The 22358-nt window shown below is 38.4% G+C and overlaps 1 protein-coding gene across 1 annotated transcript in view; it reads left to right on the top strand.

Moving 5' to 3' along the window:
• The window catches only part of SYTL5 (synaptotagmin-like 5), a 54705-nt gene that overhangs the window by 22087 nt on the left and 10260 nt on the right, over window positions 1–22358 (top strand). Inside the window, exons 3-11 of the mRNA XM_009997354.1 lie at window positions 1346–1458; window positions 2916–3048; window positions 4301–4426; window positions 8902–9034; window positions 10565–10694; window positions 12435–12541; window positions 17552–17644; window positions 20538–20603; window positions 21496–21674. Of these exons, the coding sequence (XP_009995656.1) occupies window positions 1346–1458; window positions 2916–3048; window positions 4301–4426; window positions 8902–9034; window positions 10565–10694; window positions 12435–12541; window positions 17552–17644; window positions 20538–20603; window positions 21496–21674 (1080 nt within the window). The remainder of the gene's footprint in view (window positions 1–1345; window positions 1459–2915; window positions 3049–4300; window positions 4427–8901; window positions 9035–10564; window positions 10695–12434; window positions 12542–17551; window positions 17645–20537; window positions 20604–21495; window positions 21675–22358) is intronic.

Below are 22358 nucleotides of genomic sequence, written 5' to 3'. Positions count from 1 at the left end.
TTTTCATGTCCAAGAGACTAGATTATTTCTTTTCTGGTATGGGTTTGAAAATAAAGGGGTTTTTGTTGAGCGTAAAGTAGACAGGAACATGTCTACAGTGAAATAAGTTTTTAACTTTTTTTTTTTTTTTAGTGTATTTGCTTTTTATTTTCAGTGTTCAAGATTAGTAGCTTTTTGCCATCAACTGTATGTAATGAGGCAGTAGAAATGGGGATGCTTTACCATAAGGACACTAATTCAAGAAAAGGCTAGCAATCAGCCTAAAAATATACCTGTGGGAAAGAACAGTGCCAGTACAGGATTTCTTTGTTACTACTATAGGTAAGAGAATTTGAAACTAGAAAAAGCAGCATTATGCAGAACACTAGCAAAGACTTCATTGCTTGGAGCCTTCAATGCAAAGCTAATTTGTAACAGCACTGTCCTGTGAAGAAACTGCAGATAGAGATGAAAAATAAAGAAGGGCTTGCAGCAACCTGGGTATAACCAGGGTTCATAAACTGCTGACTAGGCTGGTAGGAGATTTGTTGGGGGATTTTCTCCCTCAATCCACTCTTGATTCTACATCTCTTGTCATTTAGGAGATACTGAAAACTGTGAGTTTGAGTAGTTCATTATCAAAAGAACTAGAGAGATAGTAAGTTACATGTTTTCTATGGAGATCTGGTAAATGTGGTTGAAACACGTTTTTGCTGAGTAAATTTCCACGTACTGAAAATTACTTTTCATTCACAAAGCAAGATTATATTATTTTTCTGCTACATAGAATCATAGAAACATCAGGGTTGGAAAAGACCTTCAAGATCATCAAGTCCAACCATCAGCTCTGTACCCCCATGACCACTACACCATCTCCTGGAGTACCATGTCTACCTGTTTTTTTAACACCTTCAGGGATGGTGCCTCCACCATGCCCCAGGCCAGCCTGTTCCAGTGCCTCACCACTCTTTCAGTGAATAATTTTTTCCTACTATCCAATCTGAACCTCCCTTGGTGCAACTTGACCCTATTTCCTCTCATCCTATCACTAGTCCCTAGGGAGAAGAGGCAAACACCTACAACCTCCTTTCAGGTAGTTGTAGAGAGCAATGAAGTCTCCCCTCAGCCTCCTCTTCTCCAGGCTGAACAGCCCCACTCCCTCATCCTTTCCTCAGCAGACCTCTTCTCCAGACCCATTTACTGTCCCTGGCTTTGCAATCAATCATTTTATTTTGAAATGTGCAAATGTTGTTCAGAGTTTGAGCATGATGGTTGAATAACGACCCGAGGGCTTAAGCAATAGCTTTGGTTGGCCAAGTTTATTAATGTGCATATCTTTCTGGCATTTTACATTTTCCCCCTATAGACAGCTACGGATAGTGACAGGAGAATGGTTTTTTGAAGAGAGAGCAAAGCGCTTCAAACAATCAAATCTTGGAACCGATGTTGTCAGACAGTCTATCCTACACAAATTCCCAGGTAGGGACCACAAGAGAGAGATTTGCTTGTGCTTAATACATTCAAACCTTGTTTTCAGCATGTTTGACTTGTATTGTATTTTGTTCTTCAATGTTGAAGGTGTAATTATAATCAGTATTTGAATCTTCATTTCATATGTGGGTATTACTATGCAGTGATTAATGAATTATTATTAAGATATAGAAAAAGTAAGGTGTAGATGAATGAAGAAGTATCTCTGTGGAGATGGAGAGTTGCTTAAAATCTCACTGTCCAGATAGACATTATTATTAAGATATAGAAAAAGTAAGGTGTGGATGAATGAAGAAGTATCTCTGTGGAGTATTTTTCAGCTGCAAAGCCAGCAGCAGGGGCTCTAAAAGTTCATTCTCAGTTCCTGTCAGGAAATCAGGCTGCATGCAGAGATCTAAACCCAGCCCCTTTTTTTACTTTGTCTCTCTTATTTGTGGTGGTGATGTGTAAGAAGTATTTCAGTTTTCCTTTCCAACTCTGAGTACGAAAGATTCATGTCAGCTCCTGTGCTGTATGCTGGAGCATGGGCTACACCCAGACCACTTAGTGCTTCCCAGTTCTCATTTGACTTTCCTCTGGCCTGGGTATCTCCAGTTAGTTGCACCTGCACTTTTAGGTACCACAAACAGTCTGGGCATCTTGACCAGGCACAGCAAGTGTACCATGTTTGTGCACTGCTGGGGTACCTTGCATGGTACCACAGGACCACTGGATTAAGGAGCAGGAGTTTTTCCTGAAAGCTGATGCTTCTTTCTTCACTTACTTACTTAACTCAGCACACAGAAGCTGTTATTCAGGTAGTCTGTTTTCAAATGTAGGTGGCATTTACTGCTTTCAGTAGGAAGGTGATGGGTGTGGGCAGTTTGTAGGGAGAGGTGCCTTTGGAAAAATGCCCGTTGCAAATATACTGCTTGACATAATGCTGATCTTGCTGATATCACTGTGCTTCAGAAGCTGTCAAACTGGTAAGTGTCTAACATTCTTTGGGTTTTGATATTATGCTGCCTGTCAAATTGGGTGTTTTTTCATTTGTCACTTTGTTATTTGGTAGATACCTATTTAAGCCATTTCCCCCACATCTTGTTCCTAGTAGAGCAAACATTTTAATTAGGAAAACATTATTTCATTTAAGACAGAAAATACTGTACACCACAACATCATATTCCAAGTCCTTTGGTTATTGTCAGTGAAAATTTCAGAAGCACCATTCAAGATAACAGTTGACAAGAAGAAACATTTCAAAATACTTTAAAAAGCTTTATTTTATTTTATTGAAAGGAAAAATGAAAGAACACCCCCCCCAGGTTTTTTAAATTGTATTTTATCCTATGTTTTTATTTAATATTAAAAAATGGAAAATCTGTTTTTGTAGGTTGTTTAATATGTGCTGACTTTTTTTGTGCAAACATTCACTACTTTTGTTTTTCTTTCCCCCTCCACTGAAGATCCGGTTTCCAGTAAGGATGAAGGAAGAACAGTTAAAGATCAGCCCCAAGAGAATGAAGAAAAAAAGCCAGATGTATCTGTCTCCTGCACAACTGGGCATAAATCAGTCTTCAGCAAACCTAAAAAGATAGGGTAAAGCTTTCTCATTTGGAAACTGCTAAATTGCATGACAGCTGTATCTGACTGGATGGATTTTCTTTTGAGTGTTTCCACTGTTCCACCTCAGCCTTAAGCTTCCCAGGATTAGAAACAACCTTACTTTAAAAGCATTCTTACTATAATTAGGCTGCTGTTCCCTAGGAAATGCAGCAGTAAGTACTCTCCAGCTATAAAGTTAGCAGAAAAAAGGCACTTTTACTCCTGGATTTTTCTTTTTTATACTTGGAAGCAGCCATGTCCCTAAAGGCACATTTGCTTAAGAAGACAATGCAAAAATTAGTATTTGCAGGGCCTGTTTTTTTATGGATACTTGTCAATTCTGCTCACAAATTAAGTGTTTCTTTAGCTACCAGCTATGCAAATACAGTCTAACAATCCAGCAATGTCCCTTTTTTGTGTGTATGACAGTGAATAAACAGTGTGTTGCTGGTCATCTTGCAATTTCAGTGACATATGTGACCCCAGTTCAGCTATGCCCCTATGGACATGGACAGATGCATTGATCTGTGATGTGGCACTAGTGGTGTCTGGACATAACTTGAGGTTATTTGGTGAATGAAAAATCAGACAAACGTTCATAACATGGCTGGAGGTCCATGGGCTGGTAGCTGTAAAACTTTGCTTCTGTTGGAAGAAAGAAAACATTTCATTATGGATCTTAAATATAGGGTAGGTAGATAGCTTTCTACAACTTTTTTTTTTTTTACTTGAGGAGGGTGGAATTACTTGTTGCAATGACTCAAAAAAAAAACCACGAGTGGTTTGTCTCTCTTTAATATTGGGAAAAAGAGCACCAGAACCCCTCTAGTTTCTGAAATTAGGGTGACGAAAGAACCAGTGTAGAGACTCTGCTAAAACAGGACCTAGATGTTACTTGGTGAAGAACACTGTTCCTTTTCAAAACTTTATTTCATTTATCTCATTTCTATCTTATTAGGCCACACATTATAGGGTAGGGGGATGATGTTGTATTTTCAGAAAACATCATATTTGGGGCATGGATGCATATAATTGTAGAAATTGCAAAGAAATATTTAAGAGAAAATACATATATTTAGTTAAAAAAAAGCATTTCTGTGTATAAACTGTAAAAAAATAAAAAGAGAAGAATTTTCACAAAAGGTACTTCTGGTTCAGCATTTGATATCTCAGTCAGGCTGTTGTTTCCTGGGGGAAAAAAAAACAACAAACAATTTTAAAATTCTTTATTCCCTGTTTTGATCAGGAAGGTACTTAGGGGGGTTACCAAAGGAGAAATTACAAATGCAAAAGATGAAAATGAAAGGAACACAGTCACAGAAGCTGAAACCCAAAGTCTGCGCAGTGACAAGTCAACGCCATGTTCTGAGAGGTGAGCAGCAGAAATCTGGGACAGTTTATGCTGGGACTGACCTAGGGGTGTGTACCAGTCCACTGTGTTGCTTTTTGTCTTTGAATCCTCAGCATTAACACAATCTGAGAAGCAGAGCTTATGTTTTAGAAAAAAAAAAAGAAAAAAGAAAAAAGAAAAAAAAATAACATTCCCTCCATCCATCTTCCTTTTCCCTCCTTGTGTCCAGCTGATTATTGCTGTCAGTTTATTGGGTTTTTTATTTTCTAGCTTTTAATTAATGAGCTGTGTTCATATTACAGAACTGAGACTCCTTGTTCTAAAATTTTTATTTGGTAATGACAGGGTAATTGATTATAATTTATATTTTCTTCTTCAAAGGCTCTGTTTGCACTTCTCTTGTCATTTTATTTCTAATGCAATTCTGTTTATCATTCTTCTGGGCATGAGAGACCTCTGTTATTGCCTTTTTTGATAGCATTATAAAATGCCAGGTGCAAGATTCCTCTCATGTCCCACCACCAAAATGAAGCCAAAAAGAGTTCACTTTTTCAGTTGGATAGGCCATGCTGGATGTAGACCCAAAGTCTTTGCTCAGTTGCACACACCTGGAAATTTAACAGTCTGGATTGGAAAATAATAATGATTTCCTGCAAGATCTAATATAACTTTCTAGCTCTAAAGCAGTGTTCTTGGGAGACCCCAAGTAAGTATACAGGAACACTATCAGGCAGAAGGAACATAATGGAGTTTAATTCATAGAATCATAGAATGGTCTGGGTTGGAAGGGACCTTAAAGATCATTTAGATCCAACCCCCCTGCATGGGCAGGGACACCTCCTACCAGACCAGGTTGCTCTAAGCCCCATCCAACCTGGCCTTGAACACTGCTGGGGAGGGAGCCTTCATAACTTATCTGGGCAACATCTTCCAGTGTTGCAGCACTCTCATAAGAAATAATTTCTTCCAAATATCTAATCTAAATCTCCCCTCTTCCATTTTAAAGCCATTACTCTTGTGTTGTTGCTACATGCACTTGCAAAAAGTCCCTGCCCAGCTTTCCTGTGGGCCCCTTTCAGGTACTGAAAGGTCTTCTCTTCAACAGGCTTTTCCCTTAGATGAGTCATCTTGTTTAAGCAAAAACTTACTTCACTTTGTTACCTACAATTCAAAAACCCAGTTGCTGGATGTTTTGCAGCATACCTAAAGCTGATGGTGACAATCTTGAATATTTATAATTTCATTTTTTTTTTCACTGGATGGTGCAGCACTTACTAGTCAAATCAGTTTCAAAGCTACTTTTCTTCTTTAATCCATACACGGTTCACTAATTATTTTTTTTTCACTAAGCTAATTAGGCCTTCTCTGTCTAACCAGTTTCATACCTGACTTTGAGACCAGAAGTAGTATTTTTTGTTTTTTTCTGGATTTGTTTTGCTTTTCATTGAATAGAGGTCAGTGAAGGAACCTGGTGTTTGTGCTGTTGAACACTAAGTTTACACAATACTAAGTCACTTTCTCTGAGAGCCTTCCAGCACAAGGACAAAGGGATGCTTGTTAGCCATCAGTGCAGCAGTTTTGATGTGCCAGACTACAAGAAAATTATTTAACCATAAATGAAGAAAAATAATTTTGTTTGGGTGGTAGAATTCAGTACCTGGTATGCTCTGTGTGCAGGCTTAGAAGGATAAATTGAGTGAAGTACTCTATAAAAATAACCTTCATATTTTACTGCCTTGCTTGACTTTCATGTAAAGCATCAATTTCTGACTTTCACCCAGAGCCAGAGTGTAGGATTTATTAAATTAGGGGTGCTGAGTCATTATGGGAGTTTTCTTCTCTACCCATTGTCTCATCCTCACCTGGCCAAATCGATGTTCTCTGTCAAAGTACCTGGTAATCCAGCTGTACTTCCCAGAAGATGCTTTTGACAGGGGGAATGAATATTGTACTGTCTGTGGAAGATGTGGCACTTTCTGAATATTAGTTTATGGAAGGATTGAGGAGCAGCTCATATTTTGCAGCAGAGAGATAAAAATTCCTGGTTTGTACAAGTACAGTTAAATACTTAAATTAGATATTTGAAGATGTTTGATTTAGTTCATGTATTGTTAATTTATAGAACTGAGTAGTAATTATTAAAAAATAACAGCAGAGTTTCCCAGGCTACCTTCCATGACTGTTTTGGGTTTCTAATTAAAAGAATATAACAATATCTGATTGCTGTAGCTATCCTAGATTTTCCTGCATATCTCTGATTTTTGTAATTACCCTCAACTTTTTAGCTGCGTGGCCAAAATTGGTGGCATTTCACCTGCCAGCAGGGAAACTGGGAGAGAATTTTTATTCTTTCTAACTGCTTTGGTTTAAGAGAAGATGTACTGAGTTAGGAACAAGGAGTCCTGAGCCATGAGTTCATCTCTTTGACTGGTTTATTTCTGCTCCAGGGAATATGTTTACTGATTTTGCAGCTGAATGAACTGGAAGGCTGCATCAGGATACTTCAAGGAGAACTAGAATAGGAATTTCAGGCTCATCTACAGAGGCACACTACCCCATCATTCTGAGGTCTTCTCTACCACATGGAAATGCCTGGCATTGTTATAACCACATTTTTCTGTTGTTGTCTACTTAATATGTACATAAGATGTGTTGAGCTTCTCTCTAATGAGGGCAAAGTGTAGAAGAGGTCTCTGTAGCAGATGTTATGTACAAATGCTCAGCCTGACTGCTGAGTCCTGCAGAACCACTTGTAATGTGTTTTCAAATCTTTTATCCAGCCCATTGTTACTTCTGAACACTTACCTTGATTTACATTAGTTTACATAGTGAGGAAACATTTTTTTAACAACAATTTTTGTAACACAATGTCACACCAATCAATCAAAAGTGATGTGATATGCAATAAAACAGGTTTTTGGCATTTTGGCTAATTGCCATACACTGGCAGGTTTGGAAATTGTGTGCATCCAGCTCCAACAGCTTTGATAAAATACAGGTGACAGCCTTAATTGCCTCATTTTGCAGCACTAGAGACACATCTTTATGTAAATAGATAGGACTATAGTTCAACCAAAGCACATTTAGCAGGATTTGTTGATCACCTGCTCATCAAATTAAAAAGCAGCAGTGCAGGTACATGAAAGGAACACACGTAAGAGCATTTTTATTATTTATTATCTGCAGTTGCCAATATAGGAAATTGGAGAGTAATTGTTAGAAAGGTTACCATATGCTCACTAAAAGACACAAACATGGTTACGCAACATTAGTAGACAGTCCTGGTGTTGGGGGTTTTCCTCTGTATTCCGTGGGTTTAATAGCTCCACCAATGTGGATCCAGAGCCTGTGCTCACTGCTTAATGTAGTGGTGACACAGAAACTGTTGTTCCAGGGGATTATTTTCTCAGTTCAACAGTTGTTCTAATGAAAATTTCCATTCTGGTAGAGAAGAGTTTTATTACAGTTACTCTAAATATGATATGACAGCCTAAACCAAGCAAAGGTAAAATTTGGATATTGTCCACCACAACAAAGATGCTAGCAGATGTGAAATATTCATTGGGCAAGCTTCTTCTCAAAATGTACTGTGTTCTAAAAATTTTATCCAGAAAATTTGCTCTGCTATCCTCCTCTGACACTGTTTTCCATATGGAAAACTTGCAATTTCTATTTACCAGGGGTTTTTTTGTTTGTTTGTTTTTAAGTAGTAAGTAGGAGTATATGCAGAGCTGTTACTTTCCTGGGAGATTTCTCTCAATTATGAAGAAAAATTAAAAAGTTTGAGCCGACGTTTGTGAAGAATGAAGAGAAAGACTTTTTACTGCAAATACAATTTCAGCTGTTGTTAGGCAGCAGTTGGGTTCAGGTATGCTGAACTTGTCACTTTTAGTAACATGAAACCTGGCAAAGAGACTTGCCTAGCTTTCTGAGCTGGTTGAAATAATCAATCAGTTTGGGTCAGGAGTCATTATTGCAATACAAACAGGACCGTGAACAAGTTGTTGTTTTTATGAAGAGGATGGAGGAGCAGATAGCCAAGGATTTTAGACTTCTGGAGCTAGTTTTGGCATTAACATCAGCTGCTGAAGTGGCCAGAACAGTCATGTCACTGTAACTTTCCTTTATACCAAGAAGCAGCCTGGCAGGCAGTGTTACAGGAGTTGTTGCACCTGCTGTTGGGATGTGAATGCAGTTTGAAATGAACACGAATGCAGCTTCTACAGCCTGGAGAAGAGCCACTCATTTGGGCTATTTGCAGTTCTGGCAGAAGTGCTGAAAACAGGTGTATGTCTAAAGTAATTGCTCTTCACCCTCACCTCTGCTTTTCTTCCCAGGTGGCCATCTCCTTGCGGTGGATCACTCAGTTAGTTCATCCAGGACAAAGTTACTCTAGTTAACAGTTACCATGGCTGCTTTCTTGCAGTGCCTTGCTGAATGGGTTGCCTTGGTGTGCTCAAAGCAATAATGCTTTAATACTCTTCTCTCCACCCCAGGGGGAGCACCCTTTCACTGACCAGCAGCAATGTAGGGGCTGTGGGTCCTGTGAGCAGAGGCAATGTTTCCATACCTTCCCTGCCGAGGTCTCCAGCACTCAGCACACGCAGCATGACCACAGATTATAGCAGGGTAAGTACAGTCATGTGAAGCTGACACCAGACTGGGTGATTTGGCTGCCATGTTAGATTGATTTGTAGCCTAGAAAGGGCAAGCCTGACAGAGAGGTTTTGTTTTCCTTAATTCTGCTGAGACCAGTGAAGATCTCTACTAGAACACAGTTTGTCATGCTCCATCAGTGATGTTTGTGGTTTGGCAGACATTCTTCTTATGTCTAAAAATTGCTATTAATGTCCATCATGACATAATGAGTTACAGATTCTGAAGTGGGAAGTACCAGGGATGGAAGTAAATATTTTTGGAACTTCGGAGCCTTGAGTGAGTGCTGTGAATTAAAGATGTGACTTCCCAGCAGGCAAAAGTTGCCAGCTCAGCACTTGCAGAAAATCAGGCCATACTGTTTTTATTTTTTTCTGAACAATGGATTCTGCATAAATTATGGCATAACACAAAATGTGTGCTAGACACTTTATCAAAATGAAATGTGGGATTCCTCTTACCTGCTGTCAGGCTTCTTGGGATGTAGGTGGCCACATCTGAGCTAGCTGCCTTGACTGTTTTGTAATCAGTGGGAGGATGTGGCTCACCTAGCCAGAAGCAGACTGTCTCTTCTTTCCCATATAGCCTGCTTGTCAAGCAGCTTCTCCTGGCTGTGTACTTCTGACACCCATCCCAAATTCATGTCAGTCACCCCTCTTAAGAAATCAGGATTGTACGGGCAAGTTATTCTAAGTTACCATGACTCAAGTGTACAAAGAATACAAAATTTATAGTCAGAAGCAATGTCTTTTACCATTAATGTTTGGAAAAATGTAGATGAGCATTTGAGATCAGAGCCTTGTTGAATGCATCAGGTTTTTTCTAGCTTTCAGTGTATTGCCTTTTTCAATAAAAAATAAGTTAGCATATATGAAGGAAAGTTTTAGGAGCTGTAAATAGATTAATAGTTGTTTTATTTATATTCTTGCTGGCACACAGAGTGACTTGATTTCAAGTGCATTAGAATTTGTTGAAAAAGGCCAATGCATTCAATTTTGATGGACTTAAGTTAGCAATTCCTTTCTAGGGAGTCAAGAAGTCATAATAATATCAAGCATATTTGCTTTATTTAAGGGCTTATACTGGTATATTTTAATTAGATCAAGTCCATTTGCTTTTTCCCTGGCTGAAATAACTATGCTGGTATAAAAGTAATGTTTTGCCTTTTCTCTCTTTTCCCTTCCCCACCCCCCTTCTTTTAATTTACAAGCTAAGCGAACTTTTAATATATTTGAGTGATTCACTTCCCTCCTCTCTGCATCACTCTGATTCTTTAGCTTCGAACTCAGAATATTTGCATGAGTCCCATCTTTGAGCAAATATTATTAATAATCTATGCTAAGAAAAGCAGATTAGATTGTAATCTAAAGATATTCAGCAATAAACTGGAGGCTTAATGAGCTTTGGACTTCTGAGAGCTAGTAGAGGTGATGCTTCTGTAGACTGATAGTGAATAACTTGCATTTTTGCATTTATGGGATGTGCATTTTTCTTATCGAGCAGGACACTGGCTTAGAAAATGGCATGGTTATTCCAGCAAGTGAAAGTGTACCTGAAGATTTAGTAAAGAAACACTGTAGGAAGGCATCTGGAACGCCTTCCATTGCAGTTTCTAGGGTATCTTTGTCATCAGGTAAGTATTAAATCTTTTCTTTCTTTTTGACAGCCTTTATCATCAGAGCTTTATTCATATTCTTGTGACTCTGCACCTTTTTTTTTTTAAAGCACAATGAAAGATCAGATGTTTCATAAATTTATTCTTATTAATTCTGAAAATTCTTCCATTTCAGTAACCAAATTTATACCACTCTACAAGTTTTATATTTGAAATAAAATGATAATCCTAACCCCAGTAATATTGGTACAATTTTAGCATTAGATAAATTACATACTCTTAGAATTGTGACAAGATTTCATTCATAACTGCACATTGTTAAATCAGTCTCTGTGTAGTCAAGACTATAAAATGTTACCTACCTGCAATCTGTATAAAATAGTACTGTGCTGCTGCCATTACATTTCATACCCACTTTGCCTAGAAGCAAAGAAACAAAGAGCTATCAGAGAACAAGTCCCTTGCAGACTTCATGTAACTTCGTTTTTATATGTCTGCACAGAATCAGACAATTCAGCCGTAATTCACCTCATTTCATTTGAGGCTATTATGTAAATGGGACTTGCACAGGAAGGTGTTGTCAGAGCCACTTTGCAAGAGGGTTGAGATCCTCCTTTTCATACCTCGAATAGGAGGCAGGAGCACCCTGCACTCTTCTGTTTCTCCTAGGTTGGCTTCTTACAGGACCAACAGGGTGGGTTCAGATTTACATGTTTCTCTCTGAAACACAGCAGGGTTGACCTTATTCCAGCTGAGTTTAGCCCAAAGCAGACACCTAGTGGCATATCCCACAGAGCTGATCAAAGGAGATAATGTTCTTCACCGTAGATTTTTCTACTCAAACGTATCAGAGTTTCTTTGAGGATATTGTACAGGATATTGCAAATCCAGCCAGAGGTACTACAGACTGCTACTTTTTTGTGAAGTGAAAAACTCCTGTTTCTGCTACCATTTAAAATAAAGATTTTCCTAGTAGAAAATAACTTCCCTCATGTTACCAAAGCAGATGGATGCTGAGCAAAATTACAGGCAACCTGGGAACGGGCATCAGACCCTTCATTGTCTCCTGTCACATCAGCTATTGCCCAGGTAGAAGATGAACAGTAAATTACTTTGCAGATTCCTACCTGAAGGATCTCAAAGTATTCTCTTCCCCCTCTTTCTTTCTCAATATATTGAACAGTTCCTCAAAACATTTATATTGGGATGACTAAGAAAATCTTTCTCCAAGACATCTTACATGTCTTAGACCTCTAGAGTGGATGAGACACCTGTAGGAAAAAGAAACTTTTACAGGCCTTGAGGTTCATTTGCTTCCTCCTCCTTTTGGCACAGGGAACACCAGTCCATCAGTATCCCCAGTTGCTTAATTCTGAAGCAGATGGTAGGGGGAAGTTGGGTAGTGGTGGGAGATGTGATAATCACTGTGAACACTTGGACTGCAAGTTTTGCAATATTCCAGGCTGGTAAGCCCAAAGTCAAAGCTTGAGCTATAGTATCATCCCCAGGAGACAATTACAGCAGATAAATAGTACAGGAGGAAAAGTATTGGCCAGAAGGCTGAACAGCATCAGAAAATGTGTTTTTTCCATTTAACACACTGGTGTTCAGTTGTCATAGTTTGTGATAGATACCTGAAATACTGATTTGTAAAAAAACAATTGGGTATGAGACAACACTTACTAAAATGTGGAAGATGAAGCAGATTATTTTTTTTTAGGAATTACAGAAAAAAAAATAATTATTTTTATTTTCCAGATCGTAGCCGATCTGAGATAGATCTGAGTGAATCTTTCTCTGAAGAACATGAGGACACACTGAGCGTAAGAAGCAAATCTGTACCTAGTGCCTTAGATCAGGAACTGGTGAGTTATAAATAAGTAAATGTTTATATAGTAGGAACCCTGTTTTTTCAAACTTACAAAATGAGCTCTATATAGATATCTATCTGTATCAAATACAAGTAATACAGAACATTGTTTCTGGGTTATTTAATGAGTTTTTAGACAGCTTCATCTTCTGAATATATCAGCTATAGAATTATTCCAATGAATAGCCACTGTTGGAATTTGTTATTGATTTGCTATTTTTTCAGTTTATAGGTGAAAGAAACTGGCCTGAAAATAAATTTCAGGCACTGTATTGCACATGCTGCAATATTCTGTTAATCCATGCTTTCTTCGTTTTTCATTTTGACATGGAGAAATATACTTTCAAGGCTTTACCCTTTTCTGGTTCTGATTTTCTGCTTATATATTTTTTAGCAAATGAACTTTCTGCTCTGCCACTGTTGCTTGCCTCTTCTTCCTGCTCACTGTTTTCTCCCATACATCTCCATGCATTTTTCAGTGTCTTCTATGGGCTGCTTTTCCCAAAGTGATTCACAGCTTCCCCAAGATACACAAGTTGCAGATGTGCATCAATGCTATAAGAGTCTTTAAACTGCTAAATATGCATGAGATGAAAAAAAGAGTTATTTAAATAGTTATTCATCTAATCATAGTTTGTTCTGAATCTCCAAATGTGTGCTTGTAGCGTAAAAAACACTTAAACCTCTGTGTTATGGGTTATGTAATTTGTTTATTGTCATAGACCTTCCCTAACTCCTGCTCTTTTCAGAAAACCATTGGCTGTGGGAGATGTATCCCCTTCTTGTAGCATTTTATACTTGTGGCTTGGTGGAAAACAATATGTTTGGATTCCTATCCATTTCTTGGATTGGAAGCACTCAGAATTTGTCTGCAGTGTTGTTTTGTTTGGGTTAATCTTTAAGGAAATAAAGCAAGCTCCTTCTGTGCAACAGATTTCTGTGGAAGAAAAACTCCAAAAATAAGTGGTTTATTTCCACTTGTTCTTGATTAAGAAGTTAGAAAAGATTTCTGGTTTTATGGTTGTCTTCTGCAAATACAGGCTTTATATATCTTTATATTATTTTCCTCTTCTAATTGCAAGTGGGGTGGTAGTTATCACCTAGGAATTTCTCTGAGGTAGCTGCCAGAGATGCCAAGTCCAGAGGGTTTTCTGTTCTTTGGTTTTTGTCTTCCTCATATTCAGAGCTCTTTTTTTTTTTTTTCCCCTCCCCTCTCTCTTTCTTTTCTTGCTGACTCTGAAAGAAATTCAGATTGCTGCTCAGCAGCTCTCTAGCTTCTCTGCTAACACAGGGGACCTTTCTTGTGGCATAACCTTAATACTTAGTTGATCCAGGGTCTGTGAGAGTGCTTATTCCCCTCTTTAAACTTCATTCATAACAGCGTTTCAAGAACTTGGATTCTACCCATGTCCTTGCTTGCTCTGTCCTACGAAATCAATTGACTGCATTGATCAGCTGTAGTGTTACCATGTTTTTTAGTGTAGCTTGACTCACAGGAGTCCTTCAGAGTCTTGCCCTAGATTCATTATACGTGCAGTCTTTTGAGATAAAGGTTGTATTCCTGCTGGAGTTTAGCTCCTTTGCAGCTCAATATAATAGACAAAATTAAAGATATCTGATGAAAATAGCAACAGCTGCTGCAGCCTGAAAAATGTTGTACCTTCTTTTCCCCTGGCCAGCTGATGGAGCGTGCTGAGGGCCTTAATTCTCTTGTTTCTGGGTGATGGGAGGTGACAGCAGTGGTGTGGAACATGCCCCTTATCTAGAGAAGTGTGTGTTGAATTCCTAACCAAGAGATGTTAATTACATGCTCAGCAGTTTTATTAGAAGTAATAGGATAATGTGCATTTTATAACCCCCACTGGAGACCATGAGCTAGCTCTAACTTTAATAAGCTAATAACACCAATTATGTAGTTGCAGTTCTGGAACACCTCCTGAGGAACATAATCATTGTCGTACAAAATAAATTAAGGGCACAGGTTAAATGTAAACCATTTTTTTAGGTTCAGATATCTGCTTACAGGAAAAAATTGGTAGTCAGCTAGATGTTGTTTGGACTTTTTGTGAGCCCTTGTTAATATTTGAATATCTAAGCCTGAAACACCCCAATCTGAAGAAGTTTCATTACTTGTTTTTGTGGGTTTTTTACTATAATTCAGAAATAAAAATGTGGTATTGTTTATTTTAAAGTCCACAGGTACATGAAGAGTTTTGCATGTATTAACAGAATTGCTTCTTCCTATTGTATGGGCAGGAAGGTTGTGTATTTTTGGGCCAAGTTTTAAACTTGGGCACATCATCTGAATTCTGAAGTCAAAGAGGAAAACAGAAGTGAAGGGTGGGAGAGTTTTTTTGTTGTTTTTATTCTAGGGGTGTTTTTAATTTTACTTTTGAAGGATTCATCACCCTCTCTGTCTCCCTAAAGTAGTTAGCTCTGTGCCTGAGTCTCCATGGACTTATTCCTTAGAATATAAAATATTTGTGACTTCTTTTTTTCTGTGGAGTGGCAGCAGTGCCCTGGATAGATTAAAAAGCACAGAGACCAGCAGAGAAGGTTCATTGTGAGAACATGAAGCTGAGAAGCATTTTAGCTTTAGTATGTAAATTTGAGTCCCTGTAGTGATGGCTTGTCCTCATTTTCCTCTGTTTAATATTAAACATGCAGTTACAATCGGAAAATAGTAATAGAAAATTTTGCATTACTTTCAGCTGATTTTACTTCAGCCACTGTAGCAAAGATGGGGAGAAGTAACAGCTAGTTTTATGCATGCTAATGACAAATGCTCTTCAGACCTTTATACAAACTGTGATAGCTCAACACTCGAGCAGCATTTCTTCTCTGCTCTGTTTTTTCCTGATTAGCATAGAAGTCTTTGAGATGGCTGAGTTTAAATACAGCTCTTTGTTTAGTTTAGGGGAGTGAGAGCAACTAAACCATAGAGAGTGAGGTAGGTCACTATATGAGATTTTTTTATAGCTTTTTGAAATACCTTTTCTTTTTATGGTAGGTCACTATATGAGATTTTTTTATAGCTGTGAAGCAGGTATAAGGAAGTTGAATATTTTACTTCCATTAAAACTAAAAGCAGAGTCTTTTGAAATACCTTCCATGAGGTTTAGTGTTTTAACACTTGACATTTCCAAGCTACACTTGATAGCAAGATAGCGATCCTATAGAGACCTGCAACTTGTGGAGTCCCTCAGGGATCACTGCTGGGTCCAGTCCTCTTTATCAATGACCTTAATGACAGGACAGAGTGTCTCCTCAGCAAGTTAGCTGATGACACGAAGCTGGGAGGATTGGCTGATTCACTGGAAGGCTGTGCAGCTGTTCAGCAAGATTTGGACAGGCTGGAGTGTTGGGCAAAGAGGAACCTAATGAGGTTCAACAAGAGCAAGTGCACAGTCCTGCAACTGGGAAGGAACAACAAAATGCACCAGTTCAGGTTAGGAGGTGATCTGCTAGAAAGCAGCTCTGTGGAGAAGAACATGGTAGACAACAAGTTATCCATGGGACAACAACGTGCCCTTGTGGCCAGGAAGGCCAATGGTACCCTGGGGTGCATTATGAGGAGTATCTCCAGCAGATCAAGGGAGATTCTCCTCCCCCTCTACTTGGCTCTAGTGAGACCTCACTTGGAGTGTCCCGTTCTGGGCTCCCCAGTTAAAGAGGGACAGGGATCTACTTGTGAGAGTCCAACGGAGGCTACGAGGATGATTGGGGAACCGGAACACCTGTCTTATGAGGGAAGGCTGAGAGACCTGGGGCTTTTCAGTCTAAAGAGGAGAAGACTGAGAGGAGATCTAATTAATGTCTATAAATACATGAGGGCTGAGCATCAGGAAGGCAGGGACACACCCTCTTTTCTCTTGTGCCATGTGGTAGGACGAGGGGCAATGGACTCAAATTTAAGCACAGGAAGTTCCACCTCAACATGAGGAAGAACTTCTTTACTGTGAGGGTTACAGAGCACTGAACAGGATCCCCAGAGAGGTTGTGGAGTCTCCTTCTCTGGAGACTTTCAAGACCTGTCTGTGTGCCTTTCTGAGTGATCTGCCCTAGTTGTTTTTTTGTTTTGTTTTTATTTTTTCCTGCTCTGGCAGGGTGGTTGGACTTGAACTTCAGACGTCCCTTCCAACCTCTAATATTCTGTGATTCTGTGATGTTTGTTGGTTTGTTGTTTGGTTTTTTTTTCCCTGAAACTTTAAGTAAAAGTTATCTGTCATATTAGTAACATTAACCAGATTTAAAGTTTTTATTTAGGTTTTACTTTATTGCTTCTGTTTGAAAATGAGGGGTTTATTTCTGTATATGAGCTAAAAATATTACAGTGCAGTCTTGCTTATTAAAAGTCAGGCACATATATGAAGCTGTGCAATTGTTGATCTTTCCTCCAATTTTAATTTTTAAAAATAATACAGGAATTTAATTATTTTTAAAACATACACATCAACTGGATTTTTTGTTTACCCCTCAAATATATTCAGTGTATATGATGGCAGGGCAAGTTTGTTCCCATGTGGTTTGAATAACCTGGGGCTTTCAGCATTGCCTGGTAGAAAGTGGATCTGTGTTAATGATCACTCATTTCTTTTGTTAAGAATTTGAAAAATGCGTAAGATTTCTCAAGCTGAATTCCTGAATGCAAATAGTAGTAACTAGAATAAGGTAATTCACATGGGATTATTAGTGGGAATGGAAGTGGATTTTATTTATGTGCACAGTTGTTGGCCATGTGAAGGTTTACACCTCCAGAATAAGATACACAGTATGTGTGTCAAGCAATTGAACCCTGAAACCATAAGAGTGTCTTTTCCACTTGTGCTGTGTGCCTGTGCAAAGATGTGGAAAATGTAAATCAAAATTCCTCTAGAGATTAGAATTTTGAATGCATCCTGCATCATCTGCTTAAAGTGAAAAATATATGAAACAAAACTAAGCAACAGAGGGTGACCAAAGACAGAGCAGAACATGGCAACTAAAATGCCTGCTTGTCGTTTAGGATTATCAGGATGAAACAGAAGAAGATATTGATGATATAGTGACCTCTCATTATTCAAGGCAACATGGACATTTGACAAGTGGATTATCAACAGCAAGATCTTCAATAGAAAACATATGCTTTTTCTTCCACAAAAGATCATTGTTTCTGGAAAAAAAATGAAAAAAAGAGTTCATACCCTTTGGCAGATGGTCTTTCATCCTGCACTTGAGAAACATCCTTTAACATTTGCATAGTTTTTCCATTATATTTTTGATGCTGTTCAAAGCTAAAATGCTGATCTCTGCAGCACACAGAAAGATAAAACCATTTTGCATACTCATCAGTAGATTTCCTCACATGCTCGGGTTACTCCCAAGCTGTCATGTGGAGAAAGCAAACCATAGGTGTTTGCAGTACATGACTGCTCAGCATTGCAGAGAAGAACTTAATCTACTTGCAATGAAGAGTACAAGGCTATGGTAGGATCTTCCATCTCAAACCATTTTCTGATTGTTCATCTTCTTGGGCCACAAATACTCATGTGTGTGTTTGCATATGTGTTACTTCTGTAGCATCACTGTCTGTCCCACAACCCAGCTTCTCCTCTTCTTGAGGACATGATTGCTATGCCACCCACATCTGAAAAGTATTTCTCTTCACAGTGAGGACAGGGATTATTTTGGTGGTGAAAACTTTTCCACTTTTTGCAAATATTGTAGTATATTTCTGTTAAACCCTTTTGTTTGTTGCTGTACCCACCAACTATATACTGTGTATCAGACGTTTGAGTCTTGTGGTTGTCTAACTGTTGCAACTTAATGTTGTTTTTAAAAGGATACCTGCCTTTTCAGGTTGTAACAGGTGCTTAAGATGCAACAAAATTGGTATAGAATGCCTAATGCATTCCTTATGCAGTCTGATATTCACTGGAAAAGAAAATGATGATAAAATCAGCCCTTAACATGTCTAGTTTATGACTACCTGTTGTGTACTTAATTTTTGGGATCTGACACTTAGGATGCGGGCAACTGATAGCATCTTCAGAAAAGTCATAGAGCCCACTCTGCTCCGCTTATGCTCCTTCATAACTTGTGTCTAAGAATAGCTCTGATCAGCATATAGAGTACCAAGAAAACTGCAACAAACTCCAGGTAGAAGATGGGAGAGCTGAAGAGGATGAAGGGATGAATCTGTAATGCTAAAATGGAATAGAAAATTTAGTTCATGTCAGTAATCAATGAGCTGTCCTTTCTACACTGCATTCCCATTATTCCCTATGCAAGTAGGACTCAGGGAATGTCCACTTAAGTTCTTGATCCCAAAGAGATGGAGTCAGCTGAATCCAAGCCTGGCTTACCTGGGGAGGAGAAAGGGCTGAGAAAATTGACATCAGAGCATTTTGGTATCTTAGATGGGGTCATGTCCAGACCCTTTTCCCTTCTAACTGGTGTAGTTCACAGAAACAAACACAACAGAGATCTGTGACACTTCATACCAAATCAGATGAGCAGATGTAGCCTGTTAGCATTGGTCTAATTAGAGCCACTTACCCAAGGTTGACTAAGCTCATTGTGTCCAATGCTTGCTGGATTTTACAGACAGAATTAGTTTTATTTCCTCTGAATATTGATATGAGGATTGCAGATGCTTAAGTTCTTTCTCTGTTTAGGCGTCTAATTGAGGAACCACATATAGAGAGCCTTCTCTCTACAGAATGCTGCTACAGGCAGCATTATGTCTGTGCATTGGCTTTTGTCCTTTGGTGTAGATTTCCTTAAGCAGAGGTAGCTTTTCCACTGCTGTGGGTTTCAGATAACCTCACATCTCAATGCTCTTGTTTCTCTCTATTCACTATGACATGATTTTTAATGTCACTGCAATTTGATGGTAATGGCAAAGCTGTGAATGGCAAGCTGCGTCACCCTGCAAGAGAAGGACAATTTAACCTGTTCTTTGCTTATTCCCCTTTAGTGTGTGTTACTACTTACTAACATTCCACCCTCTCTCGATTTTGCCTTTACTCTGCTTCTTGCAAGCTTTTGAGCCTTCTACACTTTTCAGATTTTTTCACATATTTATCTGTCAAATACCTGTGTGCTATTAAGTCACGTTGAAATTAATGAACAGGAGGCTCTACATGCGTTTTTTTCTGTTTTCTTTCCTTTTTCAAATAATGAGAGTTTAAAGTACAGTGTGGCTACTCTGACAATAAGCATTTGGGCTAAGGGAAGAAAAACCTCAGAGAGTTAAAGATGCTTGAAATCTACCTGTAACATGAATGAGCTAAATGGAAATGGAAAGTGACATTGAGCAGGAGCTATATCTCAGCATTAGGGTATTTTTCTTCTTGTTTTTCCCAAAGCTAGTGCATGAGCTGTGTATTTCTTTTCCCCTGCATCCTTCACCTATTCCTCTCCTAAACACATTAATGTGGTGTTGTCAAGACCCATCACATCAGTAAGACTGAGCTGTTCCAGTGCCTTACTGCAGCAATAAGATACGATGCAAAACAAATATAAATCTCATTGAGGTACTAATACAAGGCTCTTCATCATCCATATGTGGTGGTTGTGTACTACTTACAAAACAGAAAAATTAGTAGATTTCCTAAGAACACTACATTCAGCATATGTGATAACCAGCGTAAATGCCACTGAACAGAAAATTAGGGGGAAAATGTCAAGTACATCAAGTTCTACTAAATCTGTATTATTTTGTTTGTGGTTTGTAAGCACTTCAGAAATTGTGTCTCCATAAGTTCTAGGATCAGATGTAATCTGTTTTTAAAAAAAAATTCTGTTGGGTTTTTTCCCCCATCATTTATCTCTCGCTGCCTACTTACCTAATGATCCTTTGCCTTTGCCTCCCCTTCCCTCTTTCCTCTTTCCAATACAAACTTCCTTTACCTAACTGTATAGTTAAAGATTTATCACCGCACTTATTCTTTCTTATAGTATCTATCTGACATTCTTTTCTCTTAATCTTTTGCACTGCCTCTTTAAAGAACTCCTCAGAAGGCTCCAACAGAAAATGGACATATTTAAATGTTCCTGAAACAGACGGTGATACTGTGAGTTCTCCTGAATCCTCTGCTTAGCTTACTTTTAAAGTTTCTCTCTCTTTTCTCCCTTTTTCTTGAAGACTGTACCTGTGTGTTTTGCACAGTTCCTCTGTGTTAGGTTTGCTCAACAGCTCAAAAGGAAATGTGTGCCAGCTTACTTGAATGCCTCTGGTTCTGGCAGTTTGCAAACTGCTCTGGTTTTCTTTAAAAATATTTAGTTATTTCCTAATTGTAATCTTTTGGAAGAGGAAGTCCTCATAGCAAAACTCTGCATGGCATGAATGAAAAAGAAAAAAGAAAGAGTGAGGGGTGATAAATTACATTACAGTGGAAAATTTTGTAGAATTATTGCTAAACATTTTTTGCTTCAGGAAGATTGCAGAAATGGTGAGTAGTGGATTTTGCTCATTGTTTTTGAATTGCTAATGAGAGCTGCCACTTTAAACAAACATGGATTTATACCACCTCCATTATGGGAAGCATCCTTACAACTTTTTCCAGTGGTTCTGTCAGCAGTTGTTTTATGAGACTCAGTAAAAATGAGGGGGACAGCTGAGCCACAGCAATGTTTGGTTTTTTGGTTTTTTTTTACTGCTGGGAACTCACATGAATTTACAATTTATGTAGCCTGTATGCTCTTCAGTTCATGCATGAATTCAATGGTAGTAATTTAGATGTAGTCATGTTTATAAATAGGTTTAAGTCCTGCATGGAAAAACATTAAGTGTCTAGACATTTTAGCTACTATAATAGTATAAAAAGTATAGTTCTTATTCCCTTTTACATCTTTACAAGTGTGACAATATTGCAAGGCAGTAGCTGTGTGAAAATAGCAGACTCTGGAGAAGAGTCATTGTTTAAAACCTCTAAGACCTTTTTTTTTTTTTTTCTCCCTGTCCAGACTAGCATTAACAGCATGTTGAGTGTATATAGTGAAACTGGTGACTATGGCAACGTGAAGGTCAGTGGTGAAATCCTTCTCAACATCAACTACAGCTACAAAACAGGTGCCCTCAACATCCTTGTGAAAAGTTGCCGAAACCTGGCCATTGCAGATGAGAAGAAGCAAAGGACCGATCCGTAAGCACAGAGAAGAATTTCCTTTTAAACTCTGCTAGGGGTGTCCTCCACCATGTCACCAACTGTAGCCAGTAGGGCTGTGATATGAGCCTGAGTACTCACAGAATCCTGTTGCTATGAGCCAGCATTCTGATGATGGTTTATTTTGGATTCCCTGTGAAAAATGCATTTTTTATATGTTTATTAGGGCAAGGTATGCCTGTTCTGGTGAAGCAGTAAGATTACTTAAATTACCAACCTCTTTGATAGTAAAAGGCAACAAATATGAAGGAATAGGGAAGCTGAATTGATTTCTTACTCCTAGAATCAAAACTAAATTATACCAGGGGAGTGGTGTTTTGGAAGGAGGGATGGAGCTAAATTCAGTTTCACGCATCTATAGATTCACTTTGTAAGGACCATGTTTTCTGAGCTTCTCATCATAATTTTTAGTATAATATGTACATTCTCTCATCAGGAAGTAGTAATTAGTGTCTCCAATCATGTTTAAGCCTATTGTATGTGAGGTATGTAGTTTTTAATTCTCTCATATTTTCAGTTTATGTATTGTCATATGTAACCTTTAAGTAACTATATATTTAAAATGGAAAAGCACTCTGCCTTTCTGACAATGAGTAAATTAATTTAGGTTTGCCTTTTCTTATTCTAATCCTATCTGACTAACATTGCTGTGTTTGTAGGGAA

The sequence above is a fragment of the Chaetura pelagica genome, unplaced genomic scaffold (assembly GCF_000747805.2).
Source record: "Chaetura pelagica isolate M959 unplaced genomic scaffold, ChaPel_1.0 scaffold750, whole genome shotgun sequence".
Lineage (NCBI taxonomy): Eukaryota > Metazoa > Chordata > Aves > Apodiformes > Apodidae > Chaetura > Chaetura pelagica.
The sequence above is the reverse complement of the archived record's forward strand: the minus strand, read 5'-3'. Positions and strand labels throughout refer to the sequence as shown.